We start from the raw sequence: 17,099 nt of genomic DNA, 5'->3' as shown, positions 1-17,099 counted from the left end.
GCAACTCTGATTTTCTACATGTATTGACAGCATGTAACATGATTTGCTGGGTAATAATATGACGATTTGCACCAGAGAATGGTATATCTAAAATTGAAGCTTCATCTCTGTACTGAGTTAAAACATCTTTCAATGCAGTTCCAGGAGCTTCATCTTTGCCAAGGCTGTTCAACTATGTCATAAAACACATTAGCTCAAACAAAATACTGAAAAGCAATGCTCAGGTGCAATAAAACTTTTCAAACCTCATTCAATGCAATCCTCAGGTCAATTTCATGTATATCCAAAACTTCTATGAAAGGAGTCTCCTCTTTGTCACATACCAAATAATCAACAAATACTTTAGGCATTCCAGTGGTGATCCAGTATGTAGGAAATAATGTGCAATCATTCTTCCAATGCACTTATAGAAGCCTGTACTTCTATAAGTGCACTTCTATAAGTGTACTTCTATAAGCGTCATTTTGACAGTTTAAGAATTCTTTTACCAAGTTTGGTGAAGTAAGACTTTTATGGTATTTCATTCAAATCGTTTTTCCTTTCAATATAAGGTTTAATAAGTTCCTGTTTCTATTTTAGTTTAGGTATAGTTATTATACTGTTTTATTATTTTTTAGCCATCATTGGAATGGAAATATTTGCTGGTGTTGATTTTAAATCTTGCTGCAGGTAAATAAATGGCTACACTGCATGAATAAATTATCTTCAAAAAGAAATTTTAATACTTTAATCGGACGGTAAGCGTACGTCATCTATATATGACATTTGACATCTTCATGTACAAACATGTAATCTAATTAAGGTCAGTTTTCGATCAATTAATGTCATAATTATGTACTATTTGACGTTTGACGTGAGATATTCAAGGTAAACTAATCAACAATTAAATTATTTTTGTATAAGTGAAGGTTGCACAGATATTTTGTGATTATTAACAATTCACGTCTTTTATGTAGAAACGATTCCATCCTGTATCAATATGAGGAAAATGGATATTAGCTACTACTTAAATAACTTCAACAATTTTTATCATTCTTTTGGTGCGTAAATATTTAGTTCTACGGTACAGTAATGTAAACCTTTAATTGATCCCGTGTAAGGCAAGGTATTTTGTAAAAACCTTTTTATTGGTTTGATTTTAGTCTTTTGAAATTCATAATCGATATAAATGTTAGAAGGGCATTTTTTACTACAAATCTTTACAAAAGTGTTCATCGTTTTAAAATTCACGTGAAATTTACTTGCTATTGAATATGATATTCTTTTATATTCCAAGTTACTAAAATCTAGCATTGAAATAAAATACTTGCCGTACACCAAGCACTATAACTCCGTCTAAAGTGTAGCGCAACATAACTTGAAAAAAGTTATTCAAAGTTATGAAGTTTTTTTAATATTGTGTATTTTTTCTTATTTAATTATTTTCAGTGACTCTTTTTGAGTTAACTGTTGTCAATAATTGGCATGTTATTATGGTAACTATAAGCAATCCTTTTTTTTCCAATAAAAAGTTTTCCTGTTTAACCACACATTTTAACTCCTAATTTTCAGGAAGGTTTTGCACAAGCTACAACGGAATGGAGTCGCATATTTTTCATGATATTTTACATCGTTATTTTGGTAAAGTACTTTAATGTGATCCTGTCCCGTTTAGCTTTTACTGAATGGTAAAATAGTTTACCAGGAGTCTAGGGGATGGTATGATTTTTTGCAGGAAATAGGGATGAGGTCATTTTCCTTATCTAAAGAATGCCATCGCTCGTTCTCATGTGTTATAGCTACTTTATCCTGTAATTAAATGTATTATTTTAAGGCTGTAATGACGATCGTTGTTGCGATTATCCTGGATGCATTCATTTTTTCTATTAAGTTTCAAAGCAAACATCAAAACGTGCGGAGTAAGTGTGGTGATAGTGAACATTAATGATGAGATTGTTATTTAATGAATCATTGATTACTTTATGTTACAGGAAGTCAACATAAGATTAAGGGGCTGTTCATATGAGCCCGGCTAACCGGGATTTAGTGATGCATTAAATGATTTTGATGCATTGAAAGGGGGCAAAACTTTAAGCGTAAAAATTACAACTGTTTGCTAAGCGTCACAAGTCATTTCTGTTGAAATTCTCAAATTAGGCTAAACTGGCTGTTTCAATTTTAAATGTTTTGCGCTGTCATTAAATCAGAATATTGTGGAATTGCTCGAGAAGATTTATCTAATGATAAGTATAGAATCGTTTCCATTTGCCAAAATCATCTAACGCCTCACTGAATCCCGGTTAGCCGGGCTCATATGAACAGCCCCTAAGTGTGAAATAAACCTTACTAAAGAAGAATTTGACGATCCTCGTTATTCCAGATTAAAATCGGTAAGTGAAAAATTGATCATTTTTAAATGGAGTTTACAATTTTTATGCTTTACATCTTCCACAATATAGGAAACATTTAAGTTTGTTGGAAAACGTGTTTTGACTCGTGATGATCTTTATGAAAAAATGTACAGTGATGAACTGAAGGTTAAATTAATATCATCATGATCTCTCTTGTCCATTTGTATCCAACGCTTTCCATACTTATCTCTGTCTTTCTCTCTTTGAAAAAGGCGGAATCATGTTTAAACAAGACAGCTTCATGCCCAGCAGTCTTTGCGTGCCTTCAATAACGTTGACGAAAATCCCTCTGTTTTACATGTCGAGGAACACGCTTGACAAAATATACACTTTTTCATGTAAAATGTTTCTTTTCAAAGCAAGCAACCAACGAATACTTTTAAACATTTAATGTTATGAGTTATTTTTGCTATTTAATGTAATTTATGGTCATGGGTTAACGGGTTAACTTATTAAATCAACAGCAGTTTAGAAGTGCATTTAATTTCATATAAAGCATCATTTGATAACTAAACATTCCAAAAATTACTTTAATGACTATTAGGGGACAACTGTAAAGAATGATAGTCTTGAAATCAATAAAGTTAGAAAATTTGTATTTAATGATAAATTCAATCGTAAATGAATGATTATAATTATTTTAATTATTTACTAGATGGGTGGATTATATTTTTTACAGATTGTAACATGCATATGGTAATATTTGCCTATTTAGCCCAAAATAGTCGACCTGCTGTCAACCAATCGCACCAGTTTAACATTATTTAACATCAGAGTACTCTACATAACAATGTTGGTTTAAATCGCAGTCTCATTTGGAGTAATTTCAAAATTTTTCCCGCGAAAACCTGCGAAAAGCCCGCGTTACTGGCACGTGAGAGTAACACTTTATCACAGCACATGGCGCCTAACGTTAGTCATTTATGCAGTCTTGCCTATGCTACGTCCCAAATAATTTCTATATTTGGCAAGATCGTATAGTTTTCTTAAGACATTTGAAATGGCAAGTCTTGTTCTTGAAGATGGAACGGTTTTTAAAGGAAATGCGTTTGGCTCGTCGAGAAACTCGCCTGGAGAAGTTGGTGTGTAGTTAAATTAACTTGTGTTGTAATATCAGTATTATTCCTAATTTGAGCAAAGTGCTCCTTTAAAAGTTAAATCAACCATTGTATAGTTTAGGTTGTATGATTATAGCCTTCTTGACTCAGTGTATTGTTGAATTTACATTGCTTTCCCGTTTATGAATATTTGTACAAAAGTTTGATCACTCGCCTGTGATATTACAATTGGATTAACCTGAATTCTCATTATTTTGTCTATATTTCTCAAGTTTATGTAAACATGACTTCGTTTGCCTTTCGATTTATGTCGATAGCTTGAATTTGAGCGTGTCTAACCTTATGCAATCGTCATTATCCTACCTTAACTAATCGATTAAATTATTGAAATATGAATAATTTTTTCATTTATAAATTCTGCCATTCATTACGTTTATATAAATGAAGAATGTATTTGAAAGGGAAAGAAGATTGATTATTAACTCAGACTTGCTCACAACTCATTTCCCAAAAACTAAAACTAGGCAAAAGTTCCCTCTAGTCTCGAAAATCGCCTGACTGATCAAAGCACCATACATTTTTTGAATAATTAACCATATTATTAAAAGACAGGATTTATTCTTGGATTCATTCAGTTGTGAACAGTTTCAAAACTGTTTTACTATACACGCAAAATATATCTATTTAAACACTTTGCCTGTATAGTGAAATGGTGAATGTGGGAGTCTGTTTAGGAGTGTGCATCGAAAAAATATTTGTGTGTTGTTGTATGCTATTGAACAGACTTTTGTAGTCTTTTTATTTAATGGTTAAAGATCACAACTTCAGCCACGATTCTTTTTGTTCTCAATCATTTTTCGGACCTTACTTTATTCCATGTACATATTTAATAAAAGCTAAGGCTGTCACACCCCCACACCTCCCAAATATTCGCCCCTAAGTCATCTGCTACCTTTTCAGTCTCATGTTATATGATATGACAGTTTGAGTTTCTTTGAACATGGCATGAAGGATATTCAAGTTTGCCAATAAGAAGTCTAAACTATTTTTCCCAATTAAATTTCATTGCGTTTCACGATTTTCAAACATATGCTGCAAGAGCCAAAGGGGGTTCAATTCAAGATGATTTTGTAGATGTGGTGCTTTAGTTTTTATAAAATTTTGCTTTTGGAAGTGCTCTCAATGAAAAATGTATTAAAATTTCTTTTGCTTAATTGTTTGGCATATTTGCATTTCAGAAATTGACAGTGTTGCCAGTGGTGAAGCCAGCCCAATCTTTCACTCTTAAAATGCAATTTTTTTTGCAAAATTAATATTCATTTCATCAAAAAATTAAATTGATTCATTGCTGTTCCAATGACCTAATACAAAAAGCCTTGCATTATAGAAGTAAGAAACAGGCTGGCTTTGAAACTGACTTTTACACCCGTCAAGCCTAGGCTAGATGAGTGCCCTCCTTGTAAATCAACTCTTGGTTCAATATGATTACTTTTTTGAAATCTAGTTTTTCAAACTGGTATGGTTGGCTATCCAGAATCTTTGACAGATCCATCATATCGTTCGCAAATCCTTGTCCTTACTTATCCCCTTGTTGGAAACTATGGTATTCCAGATGACAGTGTGGATGAATATGGGATCATCGAATCATTTGAATCAAAGAAACTCTGGTTGTCAGGATTGATCATTGGCGATGATGTTGAGGATTACAGCCATTGGAGTGCTAAAAAATCTCTCTCAGAATGGCTCAAGGAGTATGATATTCCTGGGATTCATGGTAATAACCAGGGGGGCATTCAATGCAATATAATTGGGGAGCATTCAATGCAATATAATTGGGGGAGCATTCAATGCAATATAATTGGGGGGAGCATTCAATGCAATATAATTGGGGGGGGGAGCATTGATTCAAAGCATTCAAAGCAATATAATTGGGGAGGAGCAAATGGAAAAATGAATCAAATGAAAAAAAGGGCCCAAAGGATAATGTATTTACATGACCCAAAACTAAATGAGCAAAAAATAAATCATGTAGTACATTCGACCCCTTTTTGGGAACTACTGCCTCCTTTCTTTATCATCCTCTGGTAAAAACTGCATAATTATGGCCACCCCAAATTTTCTGTTTAAAGTGATGAAGATTCTAGTGTTGATAAGCAATATAATTTATTAATCTCATAGTTTTTGGCCCTTGAACTGAGGTTTCTTTTAGAATTTTAAGTTTAGACTTGTGGGCTCATATTGCATTTGTGTTTATGTTTGTATGCTATAGCTCTTTTTGTTTCTTTAAATGCCAACCTTGTTCAATGCACATTAATGTTCAGATGACATGAATATTATTGCATCATGGCACTTATCTCAAAAATCTTTATCATTTGAGCCTCTTTACATGGTGTTTTTTTTACCTGTCTTTTGGATTGCCAGCTTGTGAACAATTTCATCTTCACTCACTGCAAAAACAGTTTTCTAAAGAAATGAATAATGATAAAGCTATGTCACTGCCACCCAGTGCATTCTTCTACTTAAAATGCAATGAGCATGCTAAAGAGCAAAGAAAAACATTTTTATCATTATGTTACATGTTTTTGGTATTATGTTGTACACAGGGACTTCATGATAGGGCCAGATCTCCCAATCATCATTCAGTTGGTGAAAATTGTTCCTCAATTGGTAATTTTTGATAAAGTTTTAACATTTTTAACACATTGTTACTAACTATCCCCAAGAAACGACCCATTCCACACACAATTTCTTGGGCAAATTTCATGCAAGAAGCCAACTGGAAAACATGGACTTTGCTATGCTCCTGGTTGTATAGTTACAGACACTAAGGGGGGGACACAATAAGTTGAATTAGTTGCAGTCATGCGCGCAGGTTTTTGTAAAATTCATAGCACTAAAACACAACTCATGTCAATCATATTGTCTTCCACCCCCCTCCCCCTGATCAGTGGCCATTGCTGATGTTGTGATCATTTCAACTTTTCAGGTGTTGATACACGTGCATTAACTAAGAAGATCCGTGAAAAAGGAACAATGCTTGGGAAGGTATTTGTAGCAAAATAAAACAGTATATTTTATTTAAAGGACACTGGAACTCGGGACCAATGCTCAACTTTGGTAGATGTGGGGGTGGGTCCCTCAGTAATTGTGGGATGAATGGCCCAAATTTGTGCATAGTTAATTTTTCATCTTTTGAAATTTCAATTTTGTAATCACCATGACCAAATAGTTCTTACGTAGTAGTGTAAAACATTGGAATCTATAGAAAATTTATCATCCATATAGGACAGCAAAAGGTTATCGAAATGTATGGATAGTTCACCATAAATTGTCTGTGTCAAGCGTTTGAGAATCTAGGTCCATTTTAACTTAGGTTCAACAATTTTAAAATAAAGGAGGACAGGCTGAATTACATCGCCTACTTTCGTTCCATTTTGAGAATGAAGTGTTGAACCGTTAAAAAACTCCTCTGTCGTTTTTATAATCATTTCCAAATTATTAAGTTAATTTTTTCATATCTCTACACTATACAATCATTAAACTATTGCTTTCAAAACCTCTCTTTTTTCTTATGATTGATGAAAAACGTTTATGAAGTTTGTTTGTCTATTTTACTAGATTGTGGTTGATGGCTACAATTATGATTCAATCTCTTTTGAAAATCCTGACGAACGTAATCTTGTCGCCGAAGTATCCTTACAGGTATATGAACGATTGAATATTATCGTGAGAATAAGAATTGCTTGTTTTTAGATTAGGATCGTCCAGGTTAGTGCAGTCCCTGTGAAGGATTGTGTTGTTGATAATGACTGATGTTTGACATCTGTTGTGGTATTCATCTTTGGACATTCTTGCATCCCAGACATCTTATCCGTAGTCGTCTTCTATCATCCTAACATCCCAGAAATCTTAGCGGTAGTCATTTTTAAACATTTACCATCCCAGTCATCTTAGCGGTAGTCATTTTTAAACATTTAACATCCCAGACATCTTAGCGGTAGTCATTTTTAAACATTTAACATCCCAGACATCTTAGCGGTAGTCATCTTTACTCATCCCAACATCCCAGACATCTTAGCGGCAGTCATTTTTAAACATTTAACATCCCAGACATCTTAGCGGTAGTCATTTTTAAACATCCTAACATCCCAGACATCGTAGAGATAATCATCTTCAAACATCCTCACATCCGAGACATTTTAGCGGTGGATTTTAGACATCCTTGCATTCCAGACATGTTAGCGTTAGTCATTTTCAATGAACCTAGCATCCCACACATCTCAGCAGTAGTCTTCTTTAGACTTCATAGCATTCCAAGCATCTTAACCGTAGTCATCTTTAGAGTCTTCAAAGATACAACTGCTAAGACCAGCAGTCCTTCTTAGGACTACACTAAACTAGACGATATCTTTCTACAAACATGTAACCATACGCCTTGGTTCAAACCATTTACTTAAACGAAGAATAATATCATTGTACCTTCTACTTCTTATATTCTTATTTTATCGTATTAGAAGTTTTTTTATAATACATTTCTTCGTCGTAACATCTGACTCATTTTAACATCTTCGTCGTTACTAAAATGAAAAATAGCGCCGATGGCGTTGCAAAAGCTTTAATATTTGTATTCGTGTTTTTACTTGAAAGAAACCAATTGTGTTCAATCCTGATGGAGAACTCAAGATTTTAATCGTAGATTGTGGACTGAAATATAACCAAGTCAGATGCCTTGTTTCACGCGGTGCCTGTGTGCAGGTTGTACCCTGGAATTACGACTTCACACAAGGTTGGAAGTTTTTACAAGTTTTTAATCGCAATGCACAGTCTACACAGTGGTTTACAAGAGGCATGTAATATTATACATGTGTATAATATGTTGCATCATCACTTTTAAACACTTACGATTAATTTTAAAAAAATACACACACTACATTTGTATCTGGCCTCATGAACATAGCATATAAACTGGAGCATTAAGTGTTATTTTTATATGCAATTCTTGTGTTTAGACGTAAGTTTCAATCAATCTTCGGCCATTTAGTCTCAGCTAATTTTAAATGCTAAGTGATCACCAGATAGTGATCATATGACTACCCCTTTATCCAAACTCATTGATCTTATTCGCACAAAGGTCTTTAAGTTATTCTTTTTGAAAATGTTTACGTTTTTTACAAAGTATTTAAAAGATCTATAAATTTCCGTTAAAGTCCCCAGTTTGAGCTCCGTGTGCTTACTACCGTGATATAATGTTGAAATAAGCGCATGCACGTTTGCATTGCTAATCTACTTTTAGAAAAGAACCGACACCATGTTTGGTAATAATTCTATTTTCGACTGATGCGTGGAATTGAATTTTAACAGTAATCCTTAAATGGTACTTGGCTAAGACTGAAATATAGATTAAAGATTGGATTAGAGAACTCTATTCGCTTATTTTTATAACATGCACTTATCATCAAATAATTTGACTTCGTTCATTTTTACAAAGTTTGTTTTTGTTTTTTATCAAGCTGAGTTCGACGGCGTGTTTTTGAGCAATGGTCCGGGTGATCCAACACAATGTGGTAGCACCATCGAGAACATCAAGAAGCTCGTCAACGATAATAAACGGAAACCGATTTTTGGCATTTGTTTGGGTCATCAACTTTTGTCCCTTGCTGTGGGTTGTAAAACGTTCAAAATGAAGTGAGTGTTAAGTATTTTGAGACTGAGAAGTTTTGTTAGTGTAGTTAATGATGAATGAACAACAGAGAAAGAGAACAGTCTTTACATTATACACTACCTAAAATATATAAGAAATAATACCACGTATGTCAGCACAGTCATGAATAAACAACAGAGAATGAGAATAGTCTTTACACTATCTAAAATATATAAGAAATGGCTAATATAACGTATGTCAGTGTATGTAGTGATGAATGAACGACCAAGAACTACAACAGTGTATATCCAGAAATGACATAACAACACAAATCCTCGCTATATAAATCTAAAGAAGCCTATTTACAGGTACGGAAATCGTGGCCACAACCAACCTTGCATTCACGGAGACTCCGGACGTTGCTTCATTACGTCACAAAATCATGGTTTTGCCGTGGACCCGGACACAATTCCGTCCGACTGGTCAGCGTTATTCACCAATGCGAACGACAAGACCAATGAAGGCATCATTCATAATTCTGCGCCATTTTTCAGCGTTCAATTTCATCCAGAGCATAACGCTGGCCCTGAAGATCTTGAGTGTTTGTTTGACTTTTTCATAAAAACTGTCCGCGATACAAAAACTGGAGTGATGAAATACACCGTCAAAGAGATGATACACAAGAGGTTTGCGTACACGCCGGTTTCACGTGATATTAATGTTCGACCTAAAAAGGTTTTGGTCCTCGGTTCGGGCGGACTTTCCATCGGCCAAGCAGGAGAATTTGATTATTCAGGCTCGCAGGTAGATTTTTCATACTTAGGGCAATTGTGTGGAAGAGAATCTGCATGGGAATATACTTTTATGATGTGTTTTAGCATGTAAATATTGCTGTTTCAGCTTAAATGACGATAATTAATTGTTGTGTGTTATGTATTTTTCATTACTTCGACATATCAAAGTTCACAGAATGTGGCACTTAAAAGAAAGTAGGCCTTTATCTATTTAAAAAAGGATTGTAGAAAACTATAACTGCTTATATGTTTTCACATTAAGTTACAGTGAGACACAATAAGAACCTATACTTGTAGCTAAGTTCTTTTTTATTGTCTAGTCTCGAGTCCTGGAGTAACAACATACTTTATTATTACACATATTATTACATACTCAATTACAGCATAAGTGTCGCTATCAGCAAAAACTTTTATTTGCAATATTAAAGCCAATATGTTAAGTTGACATGTTGGTGAAAAAATTTTTCAATTCGGTCAAATCGTAAGGTCCTTCGTTGAATGAAGTCTGAAATTATGACGTCCAAGGAGTACCTTACATGACGTTATTAAAGTAAGTCCTTTCAGACTTTGTGGATGATGGTCTATTAAAACGAGCATTTTTTCCAACTTCAAACAGCCTTAAGAATGGAATGATTTTACCAGCTTAAAACTTTTTCACTGATATGTTAGAAATTGCCTTAGGTTTAGTATCGCACGTGAAACTTTTTGCTGAAAGGGCACTTTAAATGTCACACAAGTTGTGGGAGAATCACCTCTTGTGATAACATTCCATGTTTCTGAGTTGAGATTACTTTTAAAGTAAACTGTATCATGTGTGACATTGTTACAACCCTCCCTTCCCACAACAAAAAGATTACTCTGACACAAAGTTGCTACATTTAACAATAAGATTACAAGCTCGAGATTTCTATAAGGTAAACATTGCTATTTTTTGCTTTGCTACTCGTTGTCTATTAATAATTAGACAGCGAGTAGAGTAGCCAGTCACTTCAAATCATTTCCAATAGAATACTTGTAAGATTAATGATTCTACTAATGTTTGTGAAAACTTAGAATTTCTTTTGTTTTAAGTTGTATTGAAATAATCTTGATTTCATCCAGGCAATCAAAGCATTGAAGGAGGAAGGTATTGAAACAGTGCTCATTAATCCCAACATCGCCACAGTACAAACATCGAAAGGTCTTGCTGACAGAGTCTACTTTTTACCCATCACTACAGAATATGTGACTCAGGTACTCTATGTATGCCATTCCCAATGTAAAATAATAAGTCTCTTACTATTTACCTAACTGCACTATATTTATACGAGTAAGGCTCGCTTCAGTAAAATTCTTTATTTCAAAGCTGAGGCAAATGTATAGTTTAGTGGTTATGCCCAGTTTAGAAATTTGATTACATGCACAGTTTTCATGCCATTGGTTCATTACTCGGGAGTTTAAAATTCGGATAGTTTCTTCTATTGTCGCGAGATTACGTAAATCACGCGTGACCGACACGAAGTCCTTGAACCAAGCAAAATCTTTAGTGGATCGTTTCACGCGAGTGTCTGTAATGACGCGTATAATGAAACACGATTTACTGACATTATAAATTGTCACATGTCAGATTGCATACATGTAAATTTCGTTCTGCTATTCGGCAATTATTATAATACGCAAATATATCCAAACGCTGTTTTCCAGTAGCCTGAGTGGCCTGATAGGCGTCTTCTTACTCATGAATATGATCTTTGATGTCTGCTTTTCACTTTCTTAGCTTTTGGATTCAGGATTCTGTAGGGTGGGGAGTGCTCCAGTTTCAACTAGATTGTGGTGGCTACTGTAGGGTGGGGAGTGCTCCAGTTTCAACTTGATTGTGGTGGCTACTTTGGTGTTGTCATCGTGTTTTGTTTGTTAAATTTTGTTTTTCGTATATCATTGGGCGATTTTTTTTTTGAAAATGTGCTATCAAACACAAATCACATCTGCTTTTACTCAATTGCTTACTATATTAATATTTCGCGAGGAAATTAGGCCCCCTCCTTTACAACATCTAACCAAAGCTACGAGGGGTGTGTACATACCCATCCGCACAACCATCCAACTCATCACCCTCCCCACCCCCAGTAAATCCAACCCTGAAATTTGAAGCAAACAGAAAGTGTAGTGATTATTTGTCTTTTTGGTGAATTTTACTGTTTGTTTTTTAATCCAGGTTATCGAAAGCGAGCGACCAACTGGAGTCTTACTTTCATTTGGCGGACAAACTGCCTTAAATTGTGGTGTGAAACTTCAGGAACAAGGGGTTCTTGAGAAATATCAGCTCAGGATACTTGGCACTCCGATACAGTCAATTATCAACACCGAAGACAGGCAGCTGTTTTCTCAGAAACTTGCTGAAATCGACGAAAAGTGTGCGCCAAGCGAAGCGGCGTACTCTATAGAGGAGGTGGGGCACAACAAGTTTCTTCAAATGTTGCATGCGAGTTATCGCATGCTTTGGTATTGTTTTAGAATACTGGAGCCAGTTGCGCGACGTGTGATATGACTATATATTGAATGACTATCGAAATATGCCCTTTGAAAAGTCCTTAATTCGAAAAGTCAATATTAAGGGCACTTGAAAAGTCGTCAAAAAAATCAGAATTTATAGAAAGTGCTTGAAAAGTGCTTAAAAGTCAAGTAGAAGTTAATATGAAATCAACTGCATGAAGTCCAGTTACAACTGAAGCGGATGTATATTTTTAGTCACTGCTAAATTTGTCAACTATTTCTGTGTAATAATGTAAAATGGTAAGCCTAAAAAATCCAATTCTAACGTAGAAGCCACAAGATTGTTTAAAATTCTAAATATTGTAACTCCTAAAATGGGACTCAAAATCGACAGAGCACAGTAAACTCAATTAGGGAGATATTAGTAGGTAAGGAATTCTGATCATAAAGATTTAAGCGAGCAGAGTGTTGTTGAAAGAGTCTGGAAACAGCATTAGCTTCATTGAAGTATTTTGTTGTGGGAAATATACTTTCAATAATTTTCGAACGAAGCTTGCCGACAATTCACTAATGGGAAGATCTTATGATCCAGAGTTGCCGAAATATTGCGGGAAGCGTTTATAACTATTTCTAGTTTAAACTAACCAATATTTTATATCACCTGACTTAACTTGTTAAGTAATTACTCCCGATGTTTTATTATAGAATGTACTTTTTACGCTTCAAGTTTAGACTTCATTCAAACTATCATTTAGCAGTGGAAAGCGTTGGTAAAAAGTCTTTTATTTTCAGGTTCTTGCCGCTGCTTCCAGGCTTGGTTATCCTGTCATGGTGCGCGCTGCATTCGCCCTTGGTGGCCTGGGTTCTGGTTTTGCAGACGACGAATACGAACTGGAGAGATTGGCGAAGATCGCGTTCGCTCATACAAAACAGGTTTTGGTGGACAAATCGCTAAGAGGATGGAAGGAAGTTGAATATGAAGTCGTTCGCGATGCTTATGATAACTGTATTACGGTAAGAGCTGATTACCAACCTCTCAGAACTACGGACGGGGGGAGTGCAATTTTTCTTGAAGTTCTATTATCTTAACATCACTTGTTTGTATGACGTAAGACAACAAGATTGCGTTACTCTCTGAACTACTTTAGAAAGAACAGTCTGATTTTCTTTCTGTCATCTTGACACAAAGTGTTCATATAATCTCATACAATAAGGTTTCATTACTCTCTTATATACTTTGGAAGAAACAAATCTACTTTAATTTCTATTATCTTGAAATCGAACATTCTATGATCTTCGAAAAGAGGGTTAACATACGTATTCTCTTAACTAACCTCTTATAAGCAAATTTTTGCAATTTCTATTGTCAAGACATAATAGTTTAGCGATGTTGAACAACAAGGTCACTCTATTCCAAAGCCATCATCAGAGAATATATATAATATTAATCCTATTATTAATATATTATATACTCTTTAAATGTTTGTTTAAATGTTTGTTTTAATGTTTGTTTTAATGTTTGTTCGCTTATATAATATATTTAATATATTATATAAGATCACTCTATATCGTATGAAAATTCCTATAATCTGTCTTTGTTTACCTAGGTATGTAATATGGAAAATGTTGACCCACTTGGCATACACACCGGTGAGTCTATAGTGGTAGCACCCAGTCAGACGTTGAATAACTCCGAATACAACATGCTTCGGTCGACTGCTATTAAACTGATACGTCACCTTGGTATTGTTGGAGAATGCAACATCCAGTATGCGTTGAATCCTTCGTCCAGTGAGGTGAGCCTAATGTGTTTAAGAAAAATCGCATTCCTAGATTTCCTACGTGTATTCCTTAATTACTTTTTCAATAAGCATTTTCATGTTAGCCATGTACGTTCTGTGGCGGATCTAGTATAAGTGGTGTGCATGTTACGTTATGGACGCCATCGTAGTTGAATTCAACAAAAGATTTTTCTTGTTTACTATTCAAATTTCAGCCAACATGGCGAATGTAGCTTTGTCCTTTTAGTCCCGTGGGGGAATGGTTGCAATCCACTTATTGGTAAAGTTTTTGTCTTCAAACTATTCTTTAGAAATTTCCTACCCCAGTTTTGTTGATATGGATTTTGAATTTAAAATAAGATGCAATTATGCGTTCTGACTTACCCTGGATCAGCAAATGTATACATAGAAATCAGGCTCTCATCTTTTCAAAAATATATTTTACAATTTGTTTTGACCTCTGGCTCTTGGTTTATCATATTTGCATTGCTAAGCCGTTCTAAATTGATTTTTCTTTAGTATTATATCATCGAGGTAAATGCCAGACTGTCCCGCAGTTCTGCTCTGGCATCAAAAGCCACTGGTTATCCCCTGGCGTACGTGGCTGCAAAGTTATCCCTAGGGATACCTCTGCCTGATCTCAAAAACTCTGTGACGAATAAGACTACGGCGTGTTTTGAACCGAGTCTCGATTACATTGTCGTTAAAGTACCTCGATGGGATTTGAACAAATTTAGTCGAGTCAGCACAAAGGTGGGAGTAGCAATGAGGATATGCGTCACAGACATATGATCTTACATTAATTCTTATGCACCCCAGTCTAGTGTCTTCATAAGGAGTGATCTGATGTTGAAGCTTGAATCTTTATATACTCCAGTCTAGTATTTTCATCATGAGTGATCTGATTTTTTAACTTGAGTCCTTTTATACTCTAGTTTTGTGTTTTTATGATGATGTTCAAGCAAAGTTGGTCATTCATCACAACCACGTGATGATGATCTCCAGCATTTGTAAATTTAGATTGGATCTTCCATGAAGAGTGTCGGTGAAGTAATGGCAATTGGTCGGAAGTTTGAAGAAGCCTTGCAGAAGGCTTTGAGAATGGTTGATGAATGGAATATTGGTTTCGATGCAAATGGATGCCAAGCGAAAGAACAAGTGAGTTGAACTGCTGCATATAATGTTGGAAATTAAAAAATTTTCAACTAAACCAACATACATAAACATAGTGTTCTAAATTTACCTAGCTGTATAGTATAGTTTATGGCTGCATGATTGCAAAGTTATACTTCTGGCGTCAAACAAACATTTGAAGAGTATTTCCTTTAGGACTTAAAACAGCCTTCGGATAAGCGGATCCATATTTTAGCTGCTGCTCTTGAAGCTGGTTATAGCGTGGAAAAACTCTACGAATTAACAAAGATCGATCGTTGGTTTTTGTACCGCATGAAGAACATCGCTGACGTTAAGAAACAGTTGAAGGAAAGCCACGTTCGGGTGAGCAAAAAACATGTATAGAAAATGATACCAGCATTGCATTTTAGTAAGGAAAGCCTTTTTGTATTGCTCAACAGATTAATTTATGGATAGTAGCGAGATTTCTTTCATAACACTCGTATGTTTGAATGATTTCCGTGTAAAAATTTGGATATTTTCAGGTGCACGATCTATCTTGTTCTCAACTCTTGCAAGCTAAGAAACTCGGATTCTCTGATAAACAGATAGCAAAAGTTATTCAAAGGTACTTTTTCTTTTTTGCATTTTCTGTAATATACAGTATATTACGCAAAAATAGTGTAAAACACAGAAATCTTATTTTACAAAAAAAAATTGTCGTGCACAGAAATCTCGTGTTACACAAAAAACCAGTCTTACTTTACACAAAAACAATGTAAAACTGAGAAATAAAATATCACACAAAAAACCAGTGTAAAACGCAGAAGCTGGGCTGTATTATTACGTTTTTTTGAATGTATACTGAATAACTCCTCAGTCTTTGCTATGTGATGAAAAATTGTGTAATAAGATTTCATAAACCCTTGAGAATTGTCCATAATTTAAGCGCAGTGGCGGATCTTGCGTTTGTCAAACTACACAGTAGTGTAGCCAGTCTGCAAGTTTGGCCATGTAATGTAAATTTCAAATCAACAAACAAAGAAAATTTTTTGTAGTACGACTAAATAAGATGGCGAGCTACACTATTGACATTACATTATCGCAGTGAAATTATTTGTTCAAAATTATTTCATGGCAATGTTCGTTCAGTCGAGTTGCTTTTACGATTAAAATGTAAATCTATCAAAGAATATGCTTTTTGCAATTTTAATGACGTACGGTGATAATTTGCCAAAAGTCAATCATGCTCTGATACCATTGATCCAGTATTTGTTCCTTTGCCAAATCCTATAATTTTTTTTTATTCAGCACTGAAGCGAGTGTACGACATGCTAGAAAATCGCTAAAAATCATTCCTTGTGCCAAGCAAATCGATACAGTCGCCGCGGAGTATCCTGCTGTTACAAACTATCTGTATTTAACGTATAACGGTCAGGAGAACGATTTAGATTTCCCCGGTGGGGCTCTAGTGGTGTTAGGGTCTGGGGTCTATCGTATTGGAAGCAGCGTGGAGTTTGATTGGTGTGCTGTCGGTTGCATTCGTGAGTTACGTAAGGTAAGTGTTTGCAGTGAAAGATATCTCGTTAAAATGCCAGGGGAAGGTTTGCAAGAAGCCAAAGATAGCGTTAGCATTTGAATAAAAGCTTTGTTAAGCTTCTGAGAAAGGTATCTGTGTTTTGTTCAAGAAAATGAGAGTTCTTTGAGCTACAGTTTTATTTTATTATTTGTTCAGTTAAGGTCGCTGATTTTTTGTGTGTTTTTTTTTAACATTCGAAAAATTGTAATCCAATGAATATGACTATGATTTTTTCGTGCAACCAAAGGCCAGATGCTCAAAGGTTGCTGAG

The 17,099-nt window shown here is 35.0% G+C and overlaps 1 protein-coding gene and 2 long non-coding RNA genes across 4 annotated transcripts in view; all 3 read left to right on the top strand.

The window, feature by feature from the left end:
• Positions 1 to 1,432: 1,432 nt before the first annotated feature.
• On the top strand, positions 1,433 to 1,854 carry LOC124450267. Its single transcript, XR_006949925.1, has 3 exons — positions 1,433 to 1,475; positions 1,552 to 1,620; positions 1,814 to 1,854. It is a non-coding gene; the product is annotated as an uncharacterized LOC124450267 (long non-coding RNA).
• A 1,433-nt stretch (positions 1,855 to 3,287) lies between these two features.
• LOC124450795 (CAD protein-like) overlaps positions 3,288 to 17,099 on the top strand; it is a 32,876-nt gene continuing 19,064 nt past the window's right edge. For both annotated transcript variants that reach the window (XM_047001446.1, XM_047001445.1), the window contains exons 1-16: positions 3,288 to 3,472; positions 4,953 to 5,222; positions 6,435 to 6,493; positions 7,067 to 7,150; positions 8,096 to 8,234; positions 8,959 to 9,133; positions 9,458 to 9,893; positions 10,985 to 11,116; positions 12,078 to 12,311; positions 13,148 to 13,369; positions 13,963 to 14,151; positions 14,656 to 14,889; positions 15,157 to 15,294; positions 15,466 to 15,633; positions 15,795 to 15,877; positions 16,561 to 16,807. In XM_047001446.1, coding sequence (XP_046857402.1) covers positions 3,391 to 3,472; positions 4,953 to 5,222; positions 6,435 to 6,493; positions 7,067 to 7,150; positions 8,096 to 8,234; positions 8,959 to 9,133; positions 9,458 to 9,893; positions 10,985 to 11,116; positions 12,078 to 12,311; positions 13,148 to 13,369; positions 13,963 to 14,151; positions 14,656 to 14,889; positions 15,157 to 15,294; positions 15,466 to 15,633; positions 15,795 to 15,877; positions 16,561 to 16,807 — 2,892 coding nt within the window. In that variant the 5' untranslated portion in view covers positions 3,288 to 3,390. The remainder of the gene's footprint in view (positions 3,473 to 4,952; positions 5,223 to 6,434; positions 6,494 to 7,066; positions 7,151 to 8,095; positions 8,235 to 8,958; positions 9,134 to 9,457; positions 9,894 to 10,984; positions 11,117 to 12,077; positions 12,312 to 13,147; positions 13,370 to 13,962; positions 14,152 to 14,655; positions 14,890 to 15,156; positions 15,295 to 15,465; positions 15,634 to 15,794; positions 15,878 to 16,560; positions 16,808 to 17,099) is intronic.
• LOC124450797 lies at positions 9,167 to 9,371 on the top strand. The gene is made up of 2 exons (XR_006950204.1): positions 9,167 to 9,210; positions 9,296 to 9,371. It is a non-coding gene; the product is annotated as an uncharacterized LOC124450797 (long non-coding RNA).

The sequence above is a fragment of the Xenia sp. Carnegie-2017 genome, unplaced genomic scaffold (genome assembly GCF_021976095.1).
Source record: "Xenia sp. Carnegie-2017 unplaced genomic scaffold, XeniaSp_v1 HiC_scaffold_24, whole genome shotgun sequence".
Classification (NCBI taxonomy): domain Eukaryota; kingdom Metazoa; phylum Cnidaria; class Anthozoa; order Malacalcyonacea; family Xeniidae; genus Xenia; species Xenia sp. Carnegie-2017.
Note: the sequence above shows the minus strand (reverse complement) of the source record. Positions and strands in the feature narration are given on the sequence as shown.